This window comes from Sinocyclocheilus rhinocerous, unplaced genomic scaffold (assembly GCF_001515625.1).
Source record: "Sinocyclocheilus rhinocerous isolate Xijiao unplaced genomic scaffold, SAMN03320098_v1.1 scaffold735, whole genome shotgun sequence".
NCBI classification, from domain to species: Eukaryota; Metazoa; Chordata; class Actinopteri; order Cypriniformes; family Cyprinidae; genus Sinocyclocheilus; species Sinocyclocheilus rhinocerous.
In genome coordinates, this window is record NW_015629505.1 from 83,372 (window position 1) to 103,719 (window position 20,348).

General features: G+C 36.7%; 2 protein-coding genes across 2 annotated transcripts in view; both read left to right on the plus strand.

The window, feature by feature from the left end:
- LOC107738984 (macrophage-capping protein-like) overlaps nucleotides 1-9,937 on the plus strand; it is an 11,362-nt gene extending 1,425 nt beyond the window's left edge. The window contains exons 2-8 of the mRNA XM_016550929.1: nucleotides 304-329; nucleotides 7,143-7,297; nucleotides 7,651-7,812; nucleotides 8,094-8,243; nucleotides 8,916-9,002; nucleotides 9,210-9,342; nucleotides 9,933-9,937. Of these exons, the coding sequence (XP_016406415.1) occupies nucleotides 304-329; nucleotides 7,143-7,297; nucleotides 7,651-7,812; nucleotides 8,094-8,243; nucleotides 8,916-9,002; nucleotides 9,210-9,342; nucleotides 9,933-9,937 (718 nt within the window). The remainder of the gene's footprint in view (nucleotides 1-303; nucleotides 330-7,142; nucleotides 7,298-7,650; nucleotides 7,813-8,093; nucleotides 8,244-8,915; nucleotides 9,003-9,209; nucleotides 9,343-9,932) is intronic.
- A 500-nt stretch (nucleotides 9,938-10,437) lies between these two features.
- LOC107738991 (E3 ubiquitin-protein ligase TRIM39-like) lies at nucleotides 10,438-15,863 on the plus strand. Its single transcript, XM_016550936.1, has 11 exons — nucleotides 10,438-10,734; nucleotides 11,132-11,173; nucleotides 11,354-11,481; nucleotides 11,588-11,686; nucleotides 12,903-13,034; nucleotides 13,138-13,275; nucleotides 13,516-13,644; nucleotides 14,399-14,450; nucleotides 14,562-14,588; nucleotides 15,008-15,034; nucleotides 15,130-15,863. The coding sequence occupies exons 1-11, from the start codon at nucleotides 10,602-10,604 to the stop codon at nucleotides 15,660-15,662; spliced, it is 1,440 nt and encodes a 479-aa protein (XP_016406422.1). The 5' UTR covers nucleotides 10,438-10,601; the 3' UTR covers nucleotides 15,663-15,863.
- The last annotated feature ends 4,485 nt before the right edge of the window (nucleotides 15,864-20,348 follow it).

Consider the following 20,348-nt stretch of genomic DNA (forward strand, 5'->3'; position numbering starts at 1 on the left):
GAGAAACAGAGAAACCTCTCTGGCTAAATGTGATTTTTAGATATTTTCTTCTCTTTCAGTCCACACAGTCCAGGTCTTCCTGCAGTCAAATTTAGTCAAAACAGGCCATGCATTTGTTGGAACTATTAACAAATCTGTGAATGTCACTCTCTGTGTCTTTGCCTTTTCCCCCTCATTTTTTGACATCTGTTTGTTTAGGTGGGGGTGTATTCAAGGGGGCTGGGCCAGAACTAATGCAGGAAGTGATTTTGTTCACATTTTCTCTTCTCTCAAATTCTCTTCCTTTCTTTCTCGAAACTGCAGGGTTCTCCAACTTCAACAGCAGCAAGGTAAGCACTGTAAATCTGTAAAACTGCTCAGAAACTCACAAATTATACATGCATAACCCTCAAGACTAGGCTGTGCCAAAACTGTTCTGCCAAATTCATTTTAGAGCAAAGTAACTTAAAGCAGAGAGAACTTTAAGCAAGAGAGACACTCCCAAAGCTCCACACCTTAGTCCTTTGGCTCACATCTAGCTTATTTCTTAAAGTAAATGTGCACTCAAGGGGTTGCATTTGAAAATGTGTTTGTTTAGAAATGCTGCTCATTAACGTTTTAAACAAAGGTTAGTTAAATATTTTGCACATCTTGATCTTGACTCTGAATTTTTAAAATAAGGAACTTGGTGAGCATCTAAAATGAAATGCATTTACAGAAATAGCTTGTGTTTTCTTGTACACTAAACAAACCCTCCATTGAGTGATTGTTATATGATAACACTTTGATTGCAGTTCTTTTTAAGAAAAAAATATGTTTATGGCTCCACCCTTGTCTCTTGCAATTTATCTGTTCACGATCTACTTGCATGTCTCCAATGAAAGATATAGGCTATAACAGATTATTTATCAGTTTGCCTTATCAATTTTTTCATCTCACTTTGCTTATTTAACTGCTTTATCATCAATTTTTGATTTCTCTGTTATGTAATAACGCTGACCGGTCATTGGCAGGGTTTTTTTTTGTTTTGTTTTTTATGTGCCACTCGGCCAAGCTCATATTGTTAGCCTACATTTTAGTAAGAATTATTAGAGATTTGTGTTAAAATAAAAAATTTGTTGGATGAGTCACAAAATATGTTTTCAAAATTAGTTAACAATAGTTAAAAAATTAAATTGTAAGTTAATAACTGTCTTGACTTGGTAATGGTTTTGCATATGGTTCTACCATTGGTTCATAGTTTCTGGAAACTATAATTTTTGGTCGACATTAACTGGTCATTCGCATTTGTTTTGTAATTTATGAGCCACTAGGCCAAGCTCCTATTGTCAGCCTACAATTCATCAAAAATAATTAGAGCGCTTTTAATACAAAGAAACGTATAGAATTTCAGCGAATTAATTGGATGAGCCACAAAAATGGTGTCAAAACGAATAAATGATCATTAAATTAATAACTGTCTTGACTTATACAGTAGTTTTGCGTACGGTTCTACCACTGGTTCATAGCCTCTGAAAATTTGAACTTTTTGTTTTAGAAACAAAAGCCATGTTTTAAAGTGTTTCCTCCATCGACTCCCTCTGACGAGTGGAGGAAAGATGGATGGTGCCTTGCCGTAATTATCAAGCTAGTGTTTAGCGTTTGTCAGGCAACCCGACTCTCCTCGCTGTGGGCCATACTCGGCAGGGCCGCTCGGATTATTCCCCCGTGTCCAGTTACTGGACACATATAAGCTAACCAGGGCAGGTAAACTCACACACACTGGAACAGGCAGAATGGAGCTGGACTCAGAAAGCATGCCGGAGCAGGCCGATGGGGTTTTACAGTTAAGTGGACAAGTGTGTTTCGTAGCTTTGAGTGCACTCTTTACTTATCATGGGAGACTACGAGCTTCTGTTGTCATCACTGTCTTCACATTATGCGCATGGGCCCTCATTCCACTATCCTGCGCTGTACCTGTATGTCTGTCATATTTCATATTGTTCTATAGTAGATGGCATACTATTATTTTCAGTGCAGCAACAATCTTGTGTCCCCACATTGGTGACCACTGTTTAAAATTTAAAGTGAAAGTGTGTATTCTTTTCAGTGCTAAAATGCTAAAATCTTTGTATACATAGAGACAACTACCAGTAAACCATTTGTAGGTTGATTTACAGTAGAAGTGTAACACTGAAGCTGTTTGCTTCACTCCCAGCTCACAATAGTGACACTCAGTCAACCAATGGTGTGGCAGAGGGGGCAGCATTATTTGTTTGTTGACCAATGGAAAACAGGAGGAGTGTTTAGGAAACATGTCTGAAAACCAACAACAGCATATCTCTCTATAGTAAATGAAAAGCAGTGCGTTAAATTACTATGCCCGAATTAGTAGTATTCATACAACACTAGGCTGAAGTGCGCATTTAATAGACAACTTTGCACTGGCAGCTTGGTGGATGTAGTACATCTGGATTACATTCATACTAAACACATACATACATTATATAACATATTTTTAACAGTCACAAATTAGTTATACTTAAATCTAGGGCTGCACGATAAATCGCATGGGATATTTAACGCACATCTTATCAGTAAAGCCGGTTCTGTATTCAGCGGTAAATCTCCATCACGTGCGTGCTTTCACATTGAGCAGCATTAACTACACAGAGCCGTTGTTCACTGACGAGCTGCGCAAAAAATCGCGTGAATATGAACGTGGTTTTGCGCAGCTCGTCAGTGAACAACGGCTCTGTGTAGTTAATGCTGCTCAATGTGAAAGCACGCACGTGATGGAGATTTACCGCTGAATACAGAACCGGTTTTCTGACAAGCTGCGCGTTAAATATCGCATGCGATTTATCGTGCAGCCCTACTTGAATCGTAGTACCTACCCTGAAGCTGCGTCCGAATTTGCATGCTGTCTGAATAGGTAGGCCTACTACATTTGTTAAGAACTTCACGATTGCTAAAAAGTAGTTCTATGTTTGTGTGTAGTATGAATGAAATCCGGACATACTACATCCACCTTGTTGTCATTGCCATGTCACTTATGGATGTCAGTTGCGTTGCTTCACTGCTATTCACAAATCTTCTAATGTGGCCTCATGGGATTGTAAAGTCTCCATTGGATGCGCACTTCAGAATCTCGCTGGAAGTAGTAAATCATCCGGGTACTTTTCGCCTGCTGTTTTATAAATACTATGAATTTAGACATACTACTCTTTTCGAGTACTGTTTTTCGCCTACTAAATAGTAGGGAATATTCGGACAAGGTGACAGTATGCAATTTCGAACACAACATTATTTTTGAAATTCCACTTGGTGGTGCTAAAAGCACAGAAATTACACATGTCACCGTTAATGAATATTTCCCTTTCTTATATTATTTTAGTGCTGTCAAACGATTAATAGCGATTAATCTCATTCAAAATAAAGTTTTTATTTACATAATATATGTGTGTGTGTACTGTGTATATTTATTATGTATATATAAATACACACACATGCATGTATATATTTAAGAAAAATATGTTTTGTTTTTATATAAAATATTTCTATTTATATATAACGTAAATTATATATGTATATGTAAATATTTTTAAAATATATGCATGTATGTTTGTGTATTTATATATACATAATAAATATACACAGTACACACATATTATGTAAATAAAAACGTTATTTTGAATGCGATTAATTGTTTGACAGCACTAATTATTTTATATTACATCTTATTTTATTTAATATTTTTCATATAATAGCGGTTATGATTTGAGTTAATTACGCGGATTCTGAATGGTAATGACCACGGAAAGGGATCATTAGTTCCATGTCTGCAATTTTGTTCATGAATGGGTGTTGCATCCTGTTTCAAATCAGACAGTAAAGTGGATCTGGCCCTTGTAATCCTCAGTTATTATTATTTTTGAAGATTTTTGTGTCAGGGTGTGTGCCAGCTTGCATGTTCTTTGCCCTGTGGGTTTGCATGACTCACTGTAGTTGTGCCTGTCATACACACTTTTGACCACTTTGCTTAAACTGAGACACTTTCACATCTGCTTACATGAGAAGCCAGTATTAGTTCCTGTTTTACATCTTGCTGTAGTGTGAGGGTGGGGTGTTAAAGCGCTCCGTGAAGTGGAGCTGTTAGAACACTGAGGTCAAGACAACATGTCTTTGTTTGTTCATGACATGGAGGGCACATATAACTTCTGTCTAATCAGATTAATTGCTTAATGTATGGCTCTCACACGAGCAGGTTAACCAAACTCTCTACGTGCTCTACTACACTTCATCATATGATCATTTTGAAAAGGTTTTGATGATGTTTCATGACTGAAACCGTCTAGGTCACAACTCATTACATCCTCTATCTTCTCTAGAAATGACAGTTGCTAACTGACTAAATTTTAAAGGGGTCATATGATGCTTTTTTAAAGATCATTATTTTGTGTATTTGGTGTAACAGAATATGTTGACATGCTTTAATGTTCAAAAAGCATATATTTTTCAAATACTGTACATTATTGTAGGTCTATGCCCCGCCTCTCTCAAACGCTTCGTTTTCTACAAAGTCCCTCCTTCCCAAGCGCAGTCTGCTCTGATTGGCCAGCTGACCCAGTGCATTGTGATTGGCCGAACACCGCAAGCACTCGTCGGAAATGTAACGTCACTTTCATCTGTGCTGCCTGAAAGACACAGGATAGGCACTCAGTATTTAGGGTAACATTATTTAATACTTTTAATAATAATGTCATATGTACAGTAACTAAATATGAATTTATTTAATTAAAAACAAATTTATTATGATTTTTTTTTTATGATTATGTTGATGGTTTTAAAGGGACAGAAGATGTGGCTTAAAAACACATGAGCACCTCAACATTGATTTAACATGCCGATAACTTCAAGAGTATTTATTAATTCATTATTTATTTTATTTATTTATTTATGTTTGTTTGTTACTTTTAAAGTTTGACAGATATGGTCACTATGGACAGACATGGTCACTATACTGTTGTTTTATGGAAAAAAATTATGCACAAAGAGTCTTCAGAATACTTTCGTCTTGAGACTCTTTTATTTAAATAAATAAATATTTTTGTTACATTTGAAGCTTGAAAGACATGGTCATTATGAATGTTGTTTTATGAAGATTCTTTAAAATCTTTTATGTTTTGCAGAAATATGTTTTTTTTTTTTTAGAAATATCCATATTTAATATTCAGTATTGGACATTTTATCAAAACTAACAAGAAGACTACACAAACACTAGTACCGATGTATCATTGTATCATAATTGTAAAATACACAGCAAGTTAAAAGAAAGAAATGAAGTCCTGACCTGTCAGGATTAGTCAGTCATGATTCATTCTCATCATGTAGCAGGGTATGGGGTCTGAAAGACAACAGAGAGACAATAGCCTCTGAGTTAAATGATAAGCTTGATCAGACAGTCGAGTGGGCCTTACCCAGTCAGAGTGAGCACACAGAAAGATGGGATTGAACGGCTGATGCACATGAGAGAGGGATTTTTCCCAAGGGAAAAAGGCATGGGCGGGTATTTTCATAGCCCATTAATGTTTCAGCAGGCCCGTGACAGGACCTCAGTTAGGTCTATTGTCTTATGGTGTATCCGGTGCTTTAGGTAACACAAAGCTGGATGTCAGCATGATGAGCCATCTTCTCCCATGCCTTCTTGTTAGCCATGCCTCATCCATAAACACCCTCATCTCTTCTTTACTCAGAATACCTGGTCTCAGTTCCTAACCCCACCATATCATTCATTCATGAACCTTCTACATGTACCACCATGTTCTGAACATCCACAGACCTCTTAAAGTTTGATGGTGTACCTAGTGCCATGCGTTATTTTTTGGCTCTGCCACAAACCAGGGCTGCTTAATTAAAGGGATAGTTCATCCAAAAAAAAACAATTCTGTCATTTACTCACCCTCAAGTTGTTCCAAGCTTGTATGAGTTTCTTTCTTTTGTTAAGCACAAAAGAAGATATTCTGAAGAATGTTGGTAACCAAACAGTTGACGGTAGCCATTGACTTCCATAATATGGAAAAAAAATACTATGGAAGTCGATGGCTACCGTCAACTGTTTGGTTACATTATACCTATATTTTTCAGAATATCTTTTGTGCTCAACAGAAGAAACTTGGAACAACTTGAGTGTGAGTAAATTATGACAGAATTTTCATCTTGGGGTGAACTATCTATTTAAGGTAAAAACCAAAATCTTGATTATTTAATAATTATTATTGAGATCATGGTTGTTTTACAGTTACTTTGTAAAATTTGGGCACATCATGCTTTTATTGAATTAAAGAACACTTGAACCTAAAGTATACTTGTGTTGAAAAACAAATACAAACAATGTTAAATAAATAAATAAATATTCACAATTAGACTCTGGAAACATTGTCTTTTAAAATCATATTTCCTTAAAACTTAAGTATAATTCAACTGAAAAACAAATTTAAAAAAAGCTTAAAAATCATTATGGGTGCACAATCAAATACATGATAATATAAATCAAAATAAAAAATTTGATCAAAATAAAATCACTTCAAAATCAAAAAGGCACTTCCATAACCTACTGAAAACTACTAAACATTTAGGAAGGGGCAAAAGCTCACCACTGTAAAGGAGAGGGTGGTGCTTGGTTTAACATGAGACAGAACAAGAGCACCATTGCGAAACCGAATGCAGCACAATAATCGTTGTATATTGATTATCTTTTCATCATAATCGTTGAAAGCCAAAATCGTGATCGAAAATAAAATTTGGTTAATCGCCCAGAACTACCACAAACTGCTTTTCATTTAGGTCAAACAGCACAGCGTTTGGTTTATCAGACCAAAAAACTGTTGCTCAAAGTCTAATTGTGCAGATAGAGGAAGTGGTTGCGTTGGAGGCATCTCACACAGGGCTGAACTGTGCAATATTGCATGAGTGTTAACACACACATCGTTTCCAGGGGCAACCATGCTGACGGAATGATTTAGCTGTTATGCCTCATTGCTTTCTCTTATCTGTTTTCGCTGACTTTTTTACTGGCATGTAAAAGAGGATGTTTGTAAACTGAATTATGTATGTGAATTCCATATTATGTTGAAAAGGTTGAATATATATTCATGTTCTCTCTTCTTCTTTCTCCTTTTTAGGAGAAAAATCGTCTCGTGATGAACAGGTAGCTTGTGCCATGTTGGCTACACAGCTGGATAACTTCCTGGGTGGAGATCCGGTCCAGCACAGGCAGGTTCAAGGCTACGAGTCCCCAGAGTTCATGAACCTCTTCCCCCGAGGTGTCAGCTATAAGGTGAGATATGAGATAATGTTAACACACACAACCACACAGGAAAAAAGGTACGAAGCTGCCACTGGAGTGGTACCCTAAAGTAAAAAATCTACATCTTTCTACCTTACTTACCCTTAAAAGGTACAAAATACTAACTTAAAGGTACATAGTACCTAAAGTGTACATAATAGCCTACGTACCGTTTGAAAGGGTACTGCTCCAATGACAGTTTTATAACTTTTTTTTCTGAGAGAGCACATATATACAAACAGACTTGAAATCAAAATAAACTGATTGTTACAGTTATACTGTATGCATAATTAAATGAAAAGCGTTTATGTTCTTTGCAAAGTCACACTCTTTTGTTTCTACAGGAGGGAGGTGTGGAGTCTGGCTTCAGAAGAACACAGTCTGGATCTGGACCCGTTCAGAGGTTATACCAAATCAAAGGGAAGCGTAACATCAGAGCCAAAGAAGTGGGTTTGAGCTGGCAGAGCTTTAACAAAGGGGACTGCTTCATACTCGACCTGGGCGAGGTGTGTGTATTTGTGTATGTCTATTGACTATATACGTCGTACACTTCCATTCAAAAGTTTGGAGTCAGTAACATTTTTTTTTTTTAAAGAAATTAATACTTTTATTAGGCAAGAATGCATTAAATTGATCAAAAGTGACAGTAAAGACATTTATAATGCTCTAAAATGTTTCAAATAAATACTGATAATTTGAATTTCCAATAAAACAGTTTAATTGTAATAATATTTCAAACCATGTAGCTTTTATTTGAAATGAATATCTAAATCTTTTTATTCTGCAGACGATTGTGTCATGGATAGGATCTCAGGCAAACATCTTTGAGAAGCAGAAGGTGAGGGAGATCGCCGCTCTGATCAGAGACACAGAGCGACACGGCAAAGCCCAGATCACTAACATCAGTGAGGGAGAGGAGACACAGGAAATGCTACAGGTAACAACATGCCAGTGTATTTTGGCAAAAAAAAAAACATTGTTGAACTCTGCCCTTCTGTGATTCTTTAGCTTTACACTTCTCTAGAATCCCACACTGTAAAAAATTATTGTGATTTTAACAGTAAAAGACTGTAAAAATGCTACAGTAAAAACCTGTTAACTGGTTAACAGTAAGTTTCCATACTATATACGGTGAGCCGGTATTTTACCGTAAATGTCACAGATTTTTTTTTTTACAGTGCAGTTCAGTCCCCGGTTGTCTGAAATCACCTGTCACAGTTTCCTTGTCTAAAAACTCCCTCAGTACCCATAAGGATACAACAAATTGTGCTAAAGTACATTCACCGGGTGCTGTAATGCAACCTAAAATGTCACGATTCTAACCTCTATCTCCATACTGAAATCTCAGGCCAGACAGTGATTAATCGTTTCTGAATTATTTAAATATTGGTGGCCGGAGACTAGTGTACACTGAGTTTTTAAAAGCTTAGCTTAAAAGTGTGCTATAAATATATAATGCTCATAAAGGCTGTTGAAATGAAGAGGTATGGACCCGGAAGCAGTGTCAGGTTAAGAAGGTTAAGTTTGTGGGTGTTGATTTGTTTATTTTTTATTTGCACTCAAATTAAAGCAAAAAATCTTTTCTGTCTTCTGTTACAAAAAAAAAAAGGTTCTTGGTCCAGTGCCAGAGCTGAAAGAAAGCACTCCAGAGGAGGACAGCCAAGCAGATGCATCCAATATTGCCTCCCTCTACAAGGTACCACAACCCACAATTAACCTTGTATTTATTCACCTAAATTGTGGAAAGTCCATAGGACTATATGTGTGTGTTAGAATGAATCCTAGCCGTTAGGTATCTCATCCATACCTATTATGGATGAAAATTCCTTAAAGGTCTAAAAAACAAACCTTGTCATTCCATTTCATGTGCATCAAGTATGAAAAAATTGTCAATTCTTCGTAGGTTTCAGATGCAACAGGGTCGATGAAGTTGACCAAGGTGTCAGAGAAAAGTCCATTTGCCAAGGACTTGCTGGTACGTGATGACTGCTTTATCCTGGACAATGGGGCTAATGGAAAAATCTTTGTTTGGAAAGGTAAGAAAATTGTGCATGTTTATCCTAATAACTTAGAATGCAGCTAAAATAGTTTAGTTTGGCCTGTATGTGTCTGGTAAATGAACCTTTTTTTTAAAGAAATTAATACCTTTTATTCAGCACAGATGCTTTCAATTGATCAAGAGTGACAGTAAAAAAACTTCTACCTTGTTACAAAAAAAATCTAGTTTGTTTGAACTTTCTATTCATCAAAGAATTCTCAAAAAAGTCTCACAGTTTTCACAAAAATGAATAAAGAAATAAATAAAGCTGCACAACTGTTTTCAACAATAAATGTTTCTTGAGTACCAAATCATCATATTGAATTGATTTCTGAAGGCTCATGTGACACTGAAGACTGGAGTAATGGCTACTGAAAATGTAGCTATGCAATCACAGGGATAAATTGCATTTTAAATATTACAGTAGAAAACGGTTATTTTAAATTGTAGTAATATTTCACAGTAGTACTGCTTTTACTGTATTTTGATCAAATAAATGCAGCCTTGGTGAGCAAAAAAAAAAAAAAATTTTTTAAATACCGTGAAAAAATATTCACTTTTATGGTACTTATTTTATCATTTTTGTAGCTTGATCACTGATTTCATTCTCTAGAAAAGAGCAGCATGAACATTCTTCTAAACAGCTTCTTTTGTGTTCCACGAAAAAAAAAATAAACATACAGATTTGGAACAACATTACAGATCTTCTTTATGCACCAAGAGCTTGTAACACTCCAAAGAGAAAGGAAAAATTTTAATCGCATCATATGACCCCTTTAAAGGAACTGTCATGAAATGCATATCATGCAGGAACTTACTTTATTGGCTTTTCGGGAATTTAAGGTGAGCAAAAATTGCTCAGTTCAGTGGATCAAACGATCATACTTTTAAGTCTCTCACATGTGGATAGCATTCATTTTTTGATAGTTATACAACCTGTTTACAGTCATATAACCATCCATGTTTTATACTGGCTACTAAAGCCATGCAGAGGAAGGATGCTCACACAAATGTGAGGTCTTTTGAGTATTATGCAAAAGGTTAATCTGATGAACAACTCCACATACAATCTGTTAGTGAGTGTTCAGTGAATCAGTAAATGCACATGTAGCATGATAGTTCATGCATGATATGCAGTGTGTGAGTGTATTCACTCTCCTTTTTTGGCAACATGCCACTTTGACTACTCTCTGAATCGTTGCCGGGAAAGACTTTATCTCATCACGTAGCTTTTCTTGCTCTCCACCTCATACAGTCATGACAGTAATAATTCAGGTCCAAAGTTCAGACTATGCAGGCAATGAACTAAAACTAGGGATGAGAGAGCGCCAACGTTCAGTTTCACCAGACACCCTCAGCGTTCACTTGCCTCCCCAACACTTCATCATGGGTAAGTCTCATTTGAGTGTCATGCATAGCTTTTATCATGATGTCAATTACAAGGTGCCATTACTAAGAAATTAATATTGTTAACTGCTTTGATAGAAGTATTGTGATTATTACATTTATGCATTTGGCGGACACTTTCATCCAAAGCAACTTATTTTGCATTCAAGCTATTTATGAGTTCATGCATTCCTTGGGAATCAAGCCCATTATGTTATCAACAGGAGTAATTATAATAATGATTATTGTTATTGTATTATTATTATTATGCTTTTCATCATCATCCAGATTTAGTGATTTTTAGTAAAACATAACACTATTATTAAGTTAATTTGCATTGATAATATAAATACATCCCTCTAAAAAAAAGTTATAACTTTTAAAAAATATCTCTTGTATAGGTGAACAGGCAAAGACTGTGAAGAGCATCCTGAAGGACAACAGTATGGCTCTTATACATGTTCTCTTTCTATTTCTTAATATTACACAAGTAGAGCTGTCTGTAGTGCATGCTTGTGTTTCTGTTTAACTGTAACACATTACATTCATTTCAAACTGGAACCACAGTCATACGAAACTAATTAAGTCTGAATCCTTCCATCTTTCTTTTCCTCTGCCCGCAGTGCTCCAGAAGCAGAGTAACTCTGTTGGGGTCGTGCGCTGGACACTATCAGAGAAAGATATTCAGGTCCACAGTTCTGCCCCCACCAGCCCCTTCAAGAACATTAGTGGATTTTCTACCCGTTCACAGGTAATACTAAATCACTCACGGATGTTATGTGGTAGATCAATGTTCAGCTATGACCACAATGACACGTACACCACACTCTTGGTTATTATTTTGTGTTTGTTTCCAGCAAAGGCAACGTCAGCAAGGTCTGAAAGATCTCCGGAGCTTGGATGAGTGCATCAGATTCATAAACCACTGGAAGCAACAGGTGGCACAAGTCTGCAAGGTAGACCATGGATTATTTTACTATTTTACCAGTATACTATTCTTAAAAAAATTTATTAAAAAAGTCTATTATTGCCAAAAAATACAGAAAACAAGTAATGACAAGAAAAAGAGTAATTAAATATAACAATAACAAATAACAATAAAATAGTATTAAAATAATTATTTTAAAATTGTAATAGCATTAAAATAATATAAAAAAACTGTTTGTGTGTGTGTGTATGTGTGTGTATATATATATATATATATATACAGTATATATACGGACAGATGTGTTTAACAGCTTAAGTAATGGTTTCTTGGAAACTCCTCTTCGCGTGCAAACTCAGTGGCAATCAATGATTTTTTATTATCCATGATATCATATGATAAGTGTTGCCATGTGAGAACTGTATGATGCTAGATGATTCGTTTATGTTTGCCCAGGGTAACCGATAACACCTATATCAATAACCTAGCAATTCTGCATGTGATATTCTGGGTCTTGTCTCACACTATGTATGTGGTGAACAGTTTTCAGATAATATTTCAGTTATTTATTTCCATTTTATATAACAACATCAAAGAAAGTTATTTAATATTGTCTGTAATATCATACTTATTTATTTTAATTTTTTCAAATACAGTCTCAATGGGTCTACATGAATATGGCTGTTTTTAAGTATCAGAGAGAGGGGCCTTGCTGGATACGAGCACTGGAAGTATTCGATAAACATTTTGTCTCTGACATCAAGAACAAAAATTGCATCAGGGAGATTGCAAAGGAAGAAAGATTTTAGGGCTACACTGATTTTAGACCGATAGTGATAAGCCAAAGTTTGTAGTCATGTTATGGTCAATAACCGATAAACAGACAATATGAAAACAATATCTTTACTATTTTGTTTAAATAAACAAATGATAAATCACTAAGAACTAAAATCATTTTAAATGCCACAAGTAAATTTAGGTATCACAACATTATAATGTACAGTATGAAAAATGGATATTCATTTTAAAATTAGCTAAAAAATTACATTTGACAGTGTAATTAAATTTTCAGTGTTCTTAAAGATTTAAAGAAGTGAGCATTAGTTGACGGCAAATGTAAAAATACGGGAAGTGAGCATGCACAATTAAATATCCAAAATCAACTGATAACAAACATCTAAAATCGTCTGATAACCGTATTTGCTATATATATCACACATCCATAAATGTGTGTCTGTGATTTACAGAATGAGGATGATCCTGGTGAAGGGTGCAGCAGGCAGGCAGAGCGTCAGACAGACCCCAGAACTGAGCGCAGTCTTGAAGAGAGTCGCAAGCTTATTGTGCAGTGGGCCAGTGAACTTCAAAGTGTAGACAAGGTGAAATTTACTATACTTAAAAAAAGACAAACATCTCAATCATACTGTTCTGTTCATCATGGCTTGCTCAAACTAAGCTTTCTTTGTGCCTGTGTGAACCCAGCTGTCTGAAAAGCAGCCGTGGATAAAGGAGAGGATTGATCAAGAGGAGGAAGAGGACGCAAAGAAGGATAAAGATCAGAGTGAGGTGGTACAGAAGAGTATCACGCAGTGGGCCAAAGAGATACAGAGTGTGTCAGAGGTGGGACAGCATGCATATCTATATGATCAGGTCTCTTATCTGTTGTCACAGACACATTAAGTTGTCCTAAGTCCAGTCATGGTTTTCTGCTTTCGTGGAATTAGTTAATCTTTCAAAGTGTCCACTTGTAAAATGGTACTTTAATATACTGTGCATGTACATTTAACTAGCCTAATGGATAAGATAATCAGAAGTGATTATCAAAAGTATGTTATATTTGTTCTTTCTGTCGAAATGCAGAGCTCTGGAATGTTGGGAGATGAACTGGCACGGCTGTTGCGTCTCCTGGGACTGAAGAAGAAGAAGCTGGTTTCCCTCATGCCACTGCTGGAGTTCATCACCTGGAGTTTGCTGAAAGAAGACAGCAAGGTTGGATGGCTATGAATGCACTTCTGTCACTATTTGTGCTTGGGACATGGTGTAGTGTAATATTGGGATTTTTTTGGAAAGTGCTGCCATTTTAATGAGGAAATGGCGATTATATAAATGAAAAACCAGAGATTAATATTTTGTCAATATTGCAGCACTTAATCTTATTAGGGAAACAAACAATAACACTGATTCACAAATAAACAATAGTTCCATTCCTGTGATAGAATATGTAATATATGTTATATTTTCTTATCAGGGGCAAGTGTGAGGCTATAAAAATAAATAGCTTTAGGAATAGTGCTGATAAATGTACGGAATTGAAAAAATGAATTCATTCTGGTTGTTTAACGAGCAAAGTGCAAGTGAGCAGCATTGGTTTACAGCAGGTTGACCAGTTATTACCATCTTTGATGTTTAAGCATTTGCATTTGAGAGAATTTATTATGTACTGTACAAACAGTGACAGAAAAACATATCAAATTGTTTGTTTAAAAGTGATGAAAAATGTAATGATGATTTTAAAATCATAAATTAGTTGAATTACGGTTTGATCAGTGTGTTATCTGTGTGAATAACGTTTGGCAACAGGTCCACTTATTTGATTTGCAACTTCAAACAACAAAGTCTGTAAATACATCATGTATCATGTCATTTCAATCCTAATGTACAGGATAAGAGATGTAGGGTGTCTCATAGGATCCCTTTATTAAAATTGCTTGCTGCTAATTCATGTGTTTTATATTTATTTTAGGGCATGGTTCCTCATCTATGGCTTGCAGCTAAGCAACGCACCTGGAAAGCTGGTGAGGGATCCGAAATCTAACCTTAAATGAATAAAGCTGAAAAGTACACCAATGAATATTAATATTAATTTTGTAACTTTTTTTTCTTGGTTCTTTTTTGTTTTCAAACAGGCATGCCACGATACATCCCTAATTCAGGTAACTATAACTTTTATCAGACCCCATGGAGCACATTTGAGATATTTAAAAATGATAGCATTTCTATGACTTGCCAAAGGAGGAAAAAAATATTGAGATTCATTACGCTCAAAAGAAAGAAAGATGACAAATTTGAGTTTAATAGTTGAAATTTAATGCAAGGTAAAATAAAACAAAGTACAGTGTTATAAATGTACATTAATTTTTAAAAAATGTAAATATGAAAAACTTTGCTAGATTTATGATGTTAATAACTGTGGGAATGTGTTATCAGTCTGTAAAAATGGTCCATAGGTACAATTTGCCATGGGAGTGTATTGGTCTAGCTGTCATTATGATTAAGTTTCTTAGCTAGTCAGTTGAGTATTAAAATGTGGTGTCTAAACTCAAGACTACAATATTTTTCTCTTATTTTTCAGTATGGAACTGGATTGTGAGTGCAGAAGGTAAGTTTATATCATATTTAAATGACATGCACAAAAACATTAACAAAGTGTTAAATGCATTAGTCCTAATGCCTTCACATCTTTCTCTCAAATAGCTGATGTAACTCTTGATCCCATGACCAACCAAGCTTGGCTGCAGCTCTCTGATGACCACAAGAAAGTCCAGGAGGGCCAAACAGAGGCCAATCTGCCTTTCAGCCCTCAGCGATTTGATAGCTTGCCCTGCGTCCTAGGCTGGGAGGGATACATGAGTGGCCGTCATTACTGGGAAGTGGAATTTGCAAACAATGGTTATTGGAAAGTTGGAGTGACAACTGCTTCGTCAAAGAGGCATGGCCGCTTTCCAATGAATCCCTCTACTGGTTATTGCGTGCTGTGGCGCAGCACACGACAGTTTTTCGCATGCACCAATCCCGAAACAACACTGCCACTGCTGCTGGTGCCTCAAAAGATGGGAATATACATTGATTACGAGGAGGGACAGATTTCGTTCTACAATGCAGAGAACAAATCACACATCTACACCTTCACGGGACACTTTCGTGAGAAGCTGTACCCTTTCTTTGCCCTGCTGGATGGCAGGGGAGTTATAACCATATGGTCTCCTAAAGAGCATAGCCGCTTTTAACAACAGAGCAGGTTTAAAAGATGTTCTTTCATTTTGCGCTTCTGTTTGAACATTTATGCCTTAACAAATGATTCATTGGAACCCAATAAAAAGCTACTTCTAATAGCGACCTTTCCATTCAGACGAATCAACACCTTTGTGGGCTGGAACCACTTAATGAGAGCTATTAAAACTACTAAGTGATTCCTATTAGTCCCTCAAAATGATTGCTACATTTATGTCTCTCTTTATTCATTTATATAATTTATCTATGCATATTTTATGTGGCTCAATGAGTATAAAAATGTATCTAAGCTTGTCTACTTTCATGTATGCAAGTAACAGTATGTGTTTTGACACAAATTATTTCTCTGAGTGTTGTCTGTTAATCCTGTAACCATAAATAAGGTAACTACAACAAGATATTTATTAGGCTATATCAGTGTTTATGTGTAGGTAATGTCTATGCAATTGTTAATCATTTTATTTTTATAAGCTCTGAATTATTATACATATGTGTTAATAAAACAAAATACAGGTCGCCATATGTCTTATTGCACTGCACTACTGTACAAAGAACACACCTGTAATTTATTATAACCTTTTATTAAAATAATTTTATGTGGACCTGTCCTCAGACTAAAGAGCAACTAAAGAGCAAGACAAAATACAGGTCGCCATATGTCTTATTGCACTGCACTACTGTACAGAGAACACACCTGTAATTTATTATAACCTTTTATTAAAAAGTAGTCTTTCTTAAAATAATTTTATGTGGACCTGTCCTCAGACTAAAGAGCAACGGGGCAAGAAGAGGACCTTAAGCAAGCCTCCTTTATATATATATATATATAAAAACACTTTCCCCCCAAATTACTGAGGCAATGCTTGTTTCATTTGTTAAAAAAATCCAGACTCTCCCTACGAGCGCGACACAGTGGTGTAACCAATCAGATCCTCTCTTTCAGCCGGGGGGCGGGACATTTAGTCGAATGTGAACCGTTTCCAACTTGTTGCAGCTGCTCATTTAAACCAGGGGCGCCTGCTGGATTTCATCTGAGGGTACGCACAGAGACACACAGATAGATTTTTTTTATTATTTATTTAATGAAGGCGTCTCTAGACACGTTAAAAACGCTTTTAACCCTTTAAACGGCAAAAGCAACGGAATGGTCAAAACAAGTCATCCATCTAGCGCAGGGGTGTCCAAACTACGGCCCGCGGGCCAAATGCGGCCCGTGGATGAATGTTAAGCGGCCCGCAGCTGTCTTAATAATCTATATTATATATGGCCCGCCAAGCATAATTTACAAAATAGGCCTATGCAGTTTCAAAATGTCAACACAAGATGGCAGCACTAAATTTTAGACCAGATGTAGCAGTAAAACGCGAGTGATATCAATTTGATAACTCATATGCGCTCTCATTTCTTTAGCGCACGCGAATTCCTAAACGCGTCAAAAGCGGAAGAGCGCGACTCGTTTGAACCGCGCTGCACGGACCGTTTTTAGCTCTGCCTAAAGACAGCGTAGCGCGAGCTCAGAACAAATGCGTTTACGCGCTGACTGATCTCGATCACGAGACCACTAAACAGCGCTGTGAGAAGCGTTTGAGTATGGGAAGCCAAACAACTCAAATGTGGGACGAAACAGCGCAGTATTAAAGTGTTCGCGCCGCGCTGACCTGTCATAGGCGCGGCTCAATGGACCGAGCTGCGCGACCGACTCGACAGCGCAGAGAGGACGTGTTTACTAGCGCCAGACATTTTTGATGCAGTTTGTGCTTTCATGTGTTAATAGATTAAATACCATAAAGCCATTCTATGTTATAATTATTAAAGCTTTAAAAACAAGATATTTGCAGATTTTTGTCCTCAACAAAACACAAGCTACTGCTACTGTCAACTCAACATCACACATACATACATACATAATATATATATATATATATATAGGTGAAAGCGTCCGGCCCCCCAGTGTTTCCACATCGTCGAATCCGGCCCCCTTTAGGAAAAGTTTGGACACCCCTGATCTAGCGCATGTTCACATAGGCTATAAAACAACTGAAAAACAGTGCGGGTGGACACAAAAACACCGTTTCGGTGTGAATGGTCGCTTATTCACAGGACTCAGCTGAATTTTATTTAGTTTGTAACTTTCAAAATGAAGTCTTTTGTTTCAGTTGTTTGTAGTTGATTGCCCTCTTCATTCAGCACAGTTTGGTCTGTGTTCTTGTTTGTTTTGTTGGCTGAGAAACCGCTTCAGATGATTCAGCATAGGTGGAGGGTGAACCAACTCCAGGGTAAGGCTGTTAGCCTAATGTTAGTGTAATCTATTAACTAGGCGCATCATAATCCCGTCTTTTTAGGCAAGTACCAGATATGGGGGTCATGTCATAAAATATTTTAATACGACTGAAATTGTGTTTAACGTGATCACAGTTTAATAAAAAAAAACATTGTAAGCGAATAAATTATATAAAGAAAGTGAGTAAAGAACATTTACATCATCACATTATCACTGACTATAGTTTAGTGTGAGTTTAAGCACTCTCAAAAAAGTTATTATAACTGAAGCTGTCTACACTGCTCCGACTGTGCCCTCATCACACCACTTCTCCCCTGCCCCTCCGGAGGTGTGTGTGCACATCACTGTTTGTCCCTATTTGCCAAAGACACGAAAGAGAACTCAATTTGGTATTTGCTTGCTGTCTGAGAGACGGCTTGCTTGTGTGCATATGGCAAGCCAAAGTATTCATATCAGTCGTGTAGCTATGGGATGCTAGCTGTCAGTCAGGCCCACCCAGTCAGTTGCCTCACAAGGTAGCCTAATGAGTGAATTTTGTTGCAATTATCACAATACTTGACCTATAAATAAATTTGATTGTTTCTTGATGCTTGTTTGCAATTAACTTACCTGTCACCCTTTTCCCCTCACTAGCGACGCCCCTGCGCACCAGTGCGACCTCTAAAAAAAATTAGTCGCACCAGCAGGAAAAATTTAGTGGAGCCCTGCGGTTTACCTGTTTACATGTTCATAACGGAAATGTTTTAGAACGTGCGTTTTTATGCCAAAGCACACGTCGAGGACACATGTTTTGCTGTCAAATCGCACACTTTTGATGGGTCAGTGTGCAATCAGACGCCCGACCAGGCGTATATGAATACTTTGGCTTGCCATATGTGCATGCTTCAGGTGTGTGCGCGCACTGAGGCGACCTATGACAGCGTGCGAGTACCACATTGAGATCTCTTTCGTACCGTCTTGCGCTTGAATTGCTTAAAATCACTTAATGCTTAAACTGACAAGCCTTAAAACACATGAGAATGATAAACCTTCTTGAGGAAGCAGCACTGGCCCGATCGTTCAGATAGTTTTAGGGGGCTGAGATGACAGTTAAGGGGGGCTTGCAGTAAGTGCACTTAAAAAGGGTCTAGAACCGTCCCTGTGCCGCAATAAACACTTTCCATTTAATTTTCACTATATTCGCGACAGCCGTAATATATTTAATTGTGCTGGGCATTTTTGTGCAGTTTGGTGGCATTTTTGCCTCAAGTCCCCTTTAATTTCAGACCCGAGGCCAGGGGAAGGCTGTATGATTCAGTGAGAAAGCGGTCCAAACGCGTTCGGCCAGTTCACCAAAAAGTGAGAACTGACTAAAAAGAATGATTAGATAACAAATGATTGGCATCACTGGTTCATTCGACAGAAATAAGGGACACAAACAAATAGGTAATAACTGTTGAAATATTCTTAGGAAAAATGTTTCTCAGGTCAGTCAGAGCGCTCATGGTATGCACAGTGCGTACAGCCGTACACCTACAGGCGCCACTGACTAAATGGTATATGTTCTTCATTGTTTTTGTAATCAACTTATATTATCCGTCTTTGTGAATATGTTAATTGCATAGTTGCTATTATAATTATAATATCTTACCAAACTATTTTGCTTCTTGTTGACGCTAATAAAACTCATTGTGTCCAGAATGCAGCACACGGACTGGAAAGAAACAACACCTATGTTCATGAAAAGGTTTGTGACATTATGTTCATTTTCGTTTGTTACACTTGATGGTGCACAAAAAATATGTAATGCCAACACCACTACAATTATTGTTACTACTGTAAAACCATAGTAAATTAATATGAAATCTCAATCAAACGGTCTTGGAAGCCTTCACAATCTTTTCAAAATCCAAATCCAATTTTTTTTTAAAATTACACTTGTGACTAATATTAAGTAACCACAGTTCTAGTGTAGTAACAATGAACTTACATGGTGTTCTGGTGGGACCTATGATTGCCATGATACATTTACTCAAGTTCAAGATAGAAGCTCACAAGGTCAAGTTTATTTATTTAATCTGCTAGCAAACTGTTATTATATTATTAAATTGATTACAGAAATATATATTATTATAATAATTATATTATATTGCAATAATAATTAATAATAACTCAACCAGAATACCAAATATTAGTACTGTGGGTGGAAATAAAATAAAAAAAGGATTGAGGCTCATTCACGATTCTTCTCTCTTTGAAGAGAATTTTGAGAAAAAAGTTTTCATGACAGTGATGCATGCTGTAATAAGGTTGTTTACCACTTTGAGTTTGTACCTCTGCTTGGTTTAGACTTGGGTCAAAACTTAGAAAGCCACTTCACACAAGTAAGTAGATCCAGAGGATAAAAAGCAAACTGTGTCTA

Coding starts and splice junctions, on each gene's coding strand:
- LOC107738991 (XM_016550936.1), top strand. CDS start 10,602: ATGACAGTAATAATTCAGGTCCAAAGTTCAGACTATGCAGGCAATGAA. Junction 11,482..11,587: donor GATTTTCTACCCGTTCACAG/GTAATACTAAAT, acceptor GTTTGTTTCCAG/CAAAGGCAACGTCAGCAAGG. Junction 15,035..15,129: donor CTGGATTGTGAGTGCAGAAG/GTAAGTTTATAT, acceptor TCTCTCAAATAG/CTGATGTAACTCTTGATCCC.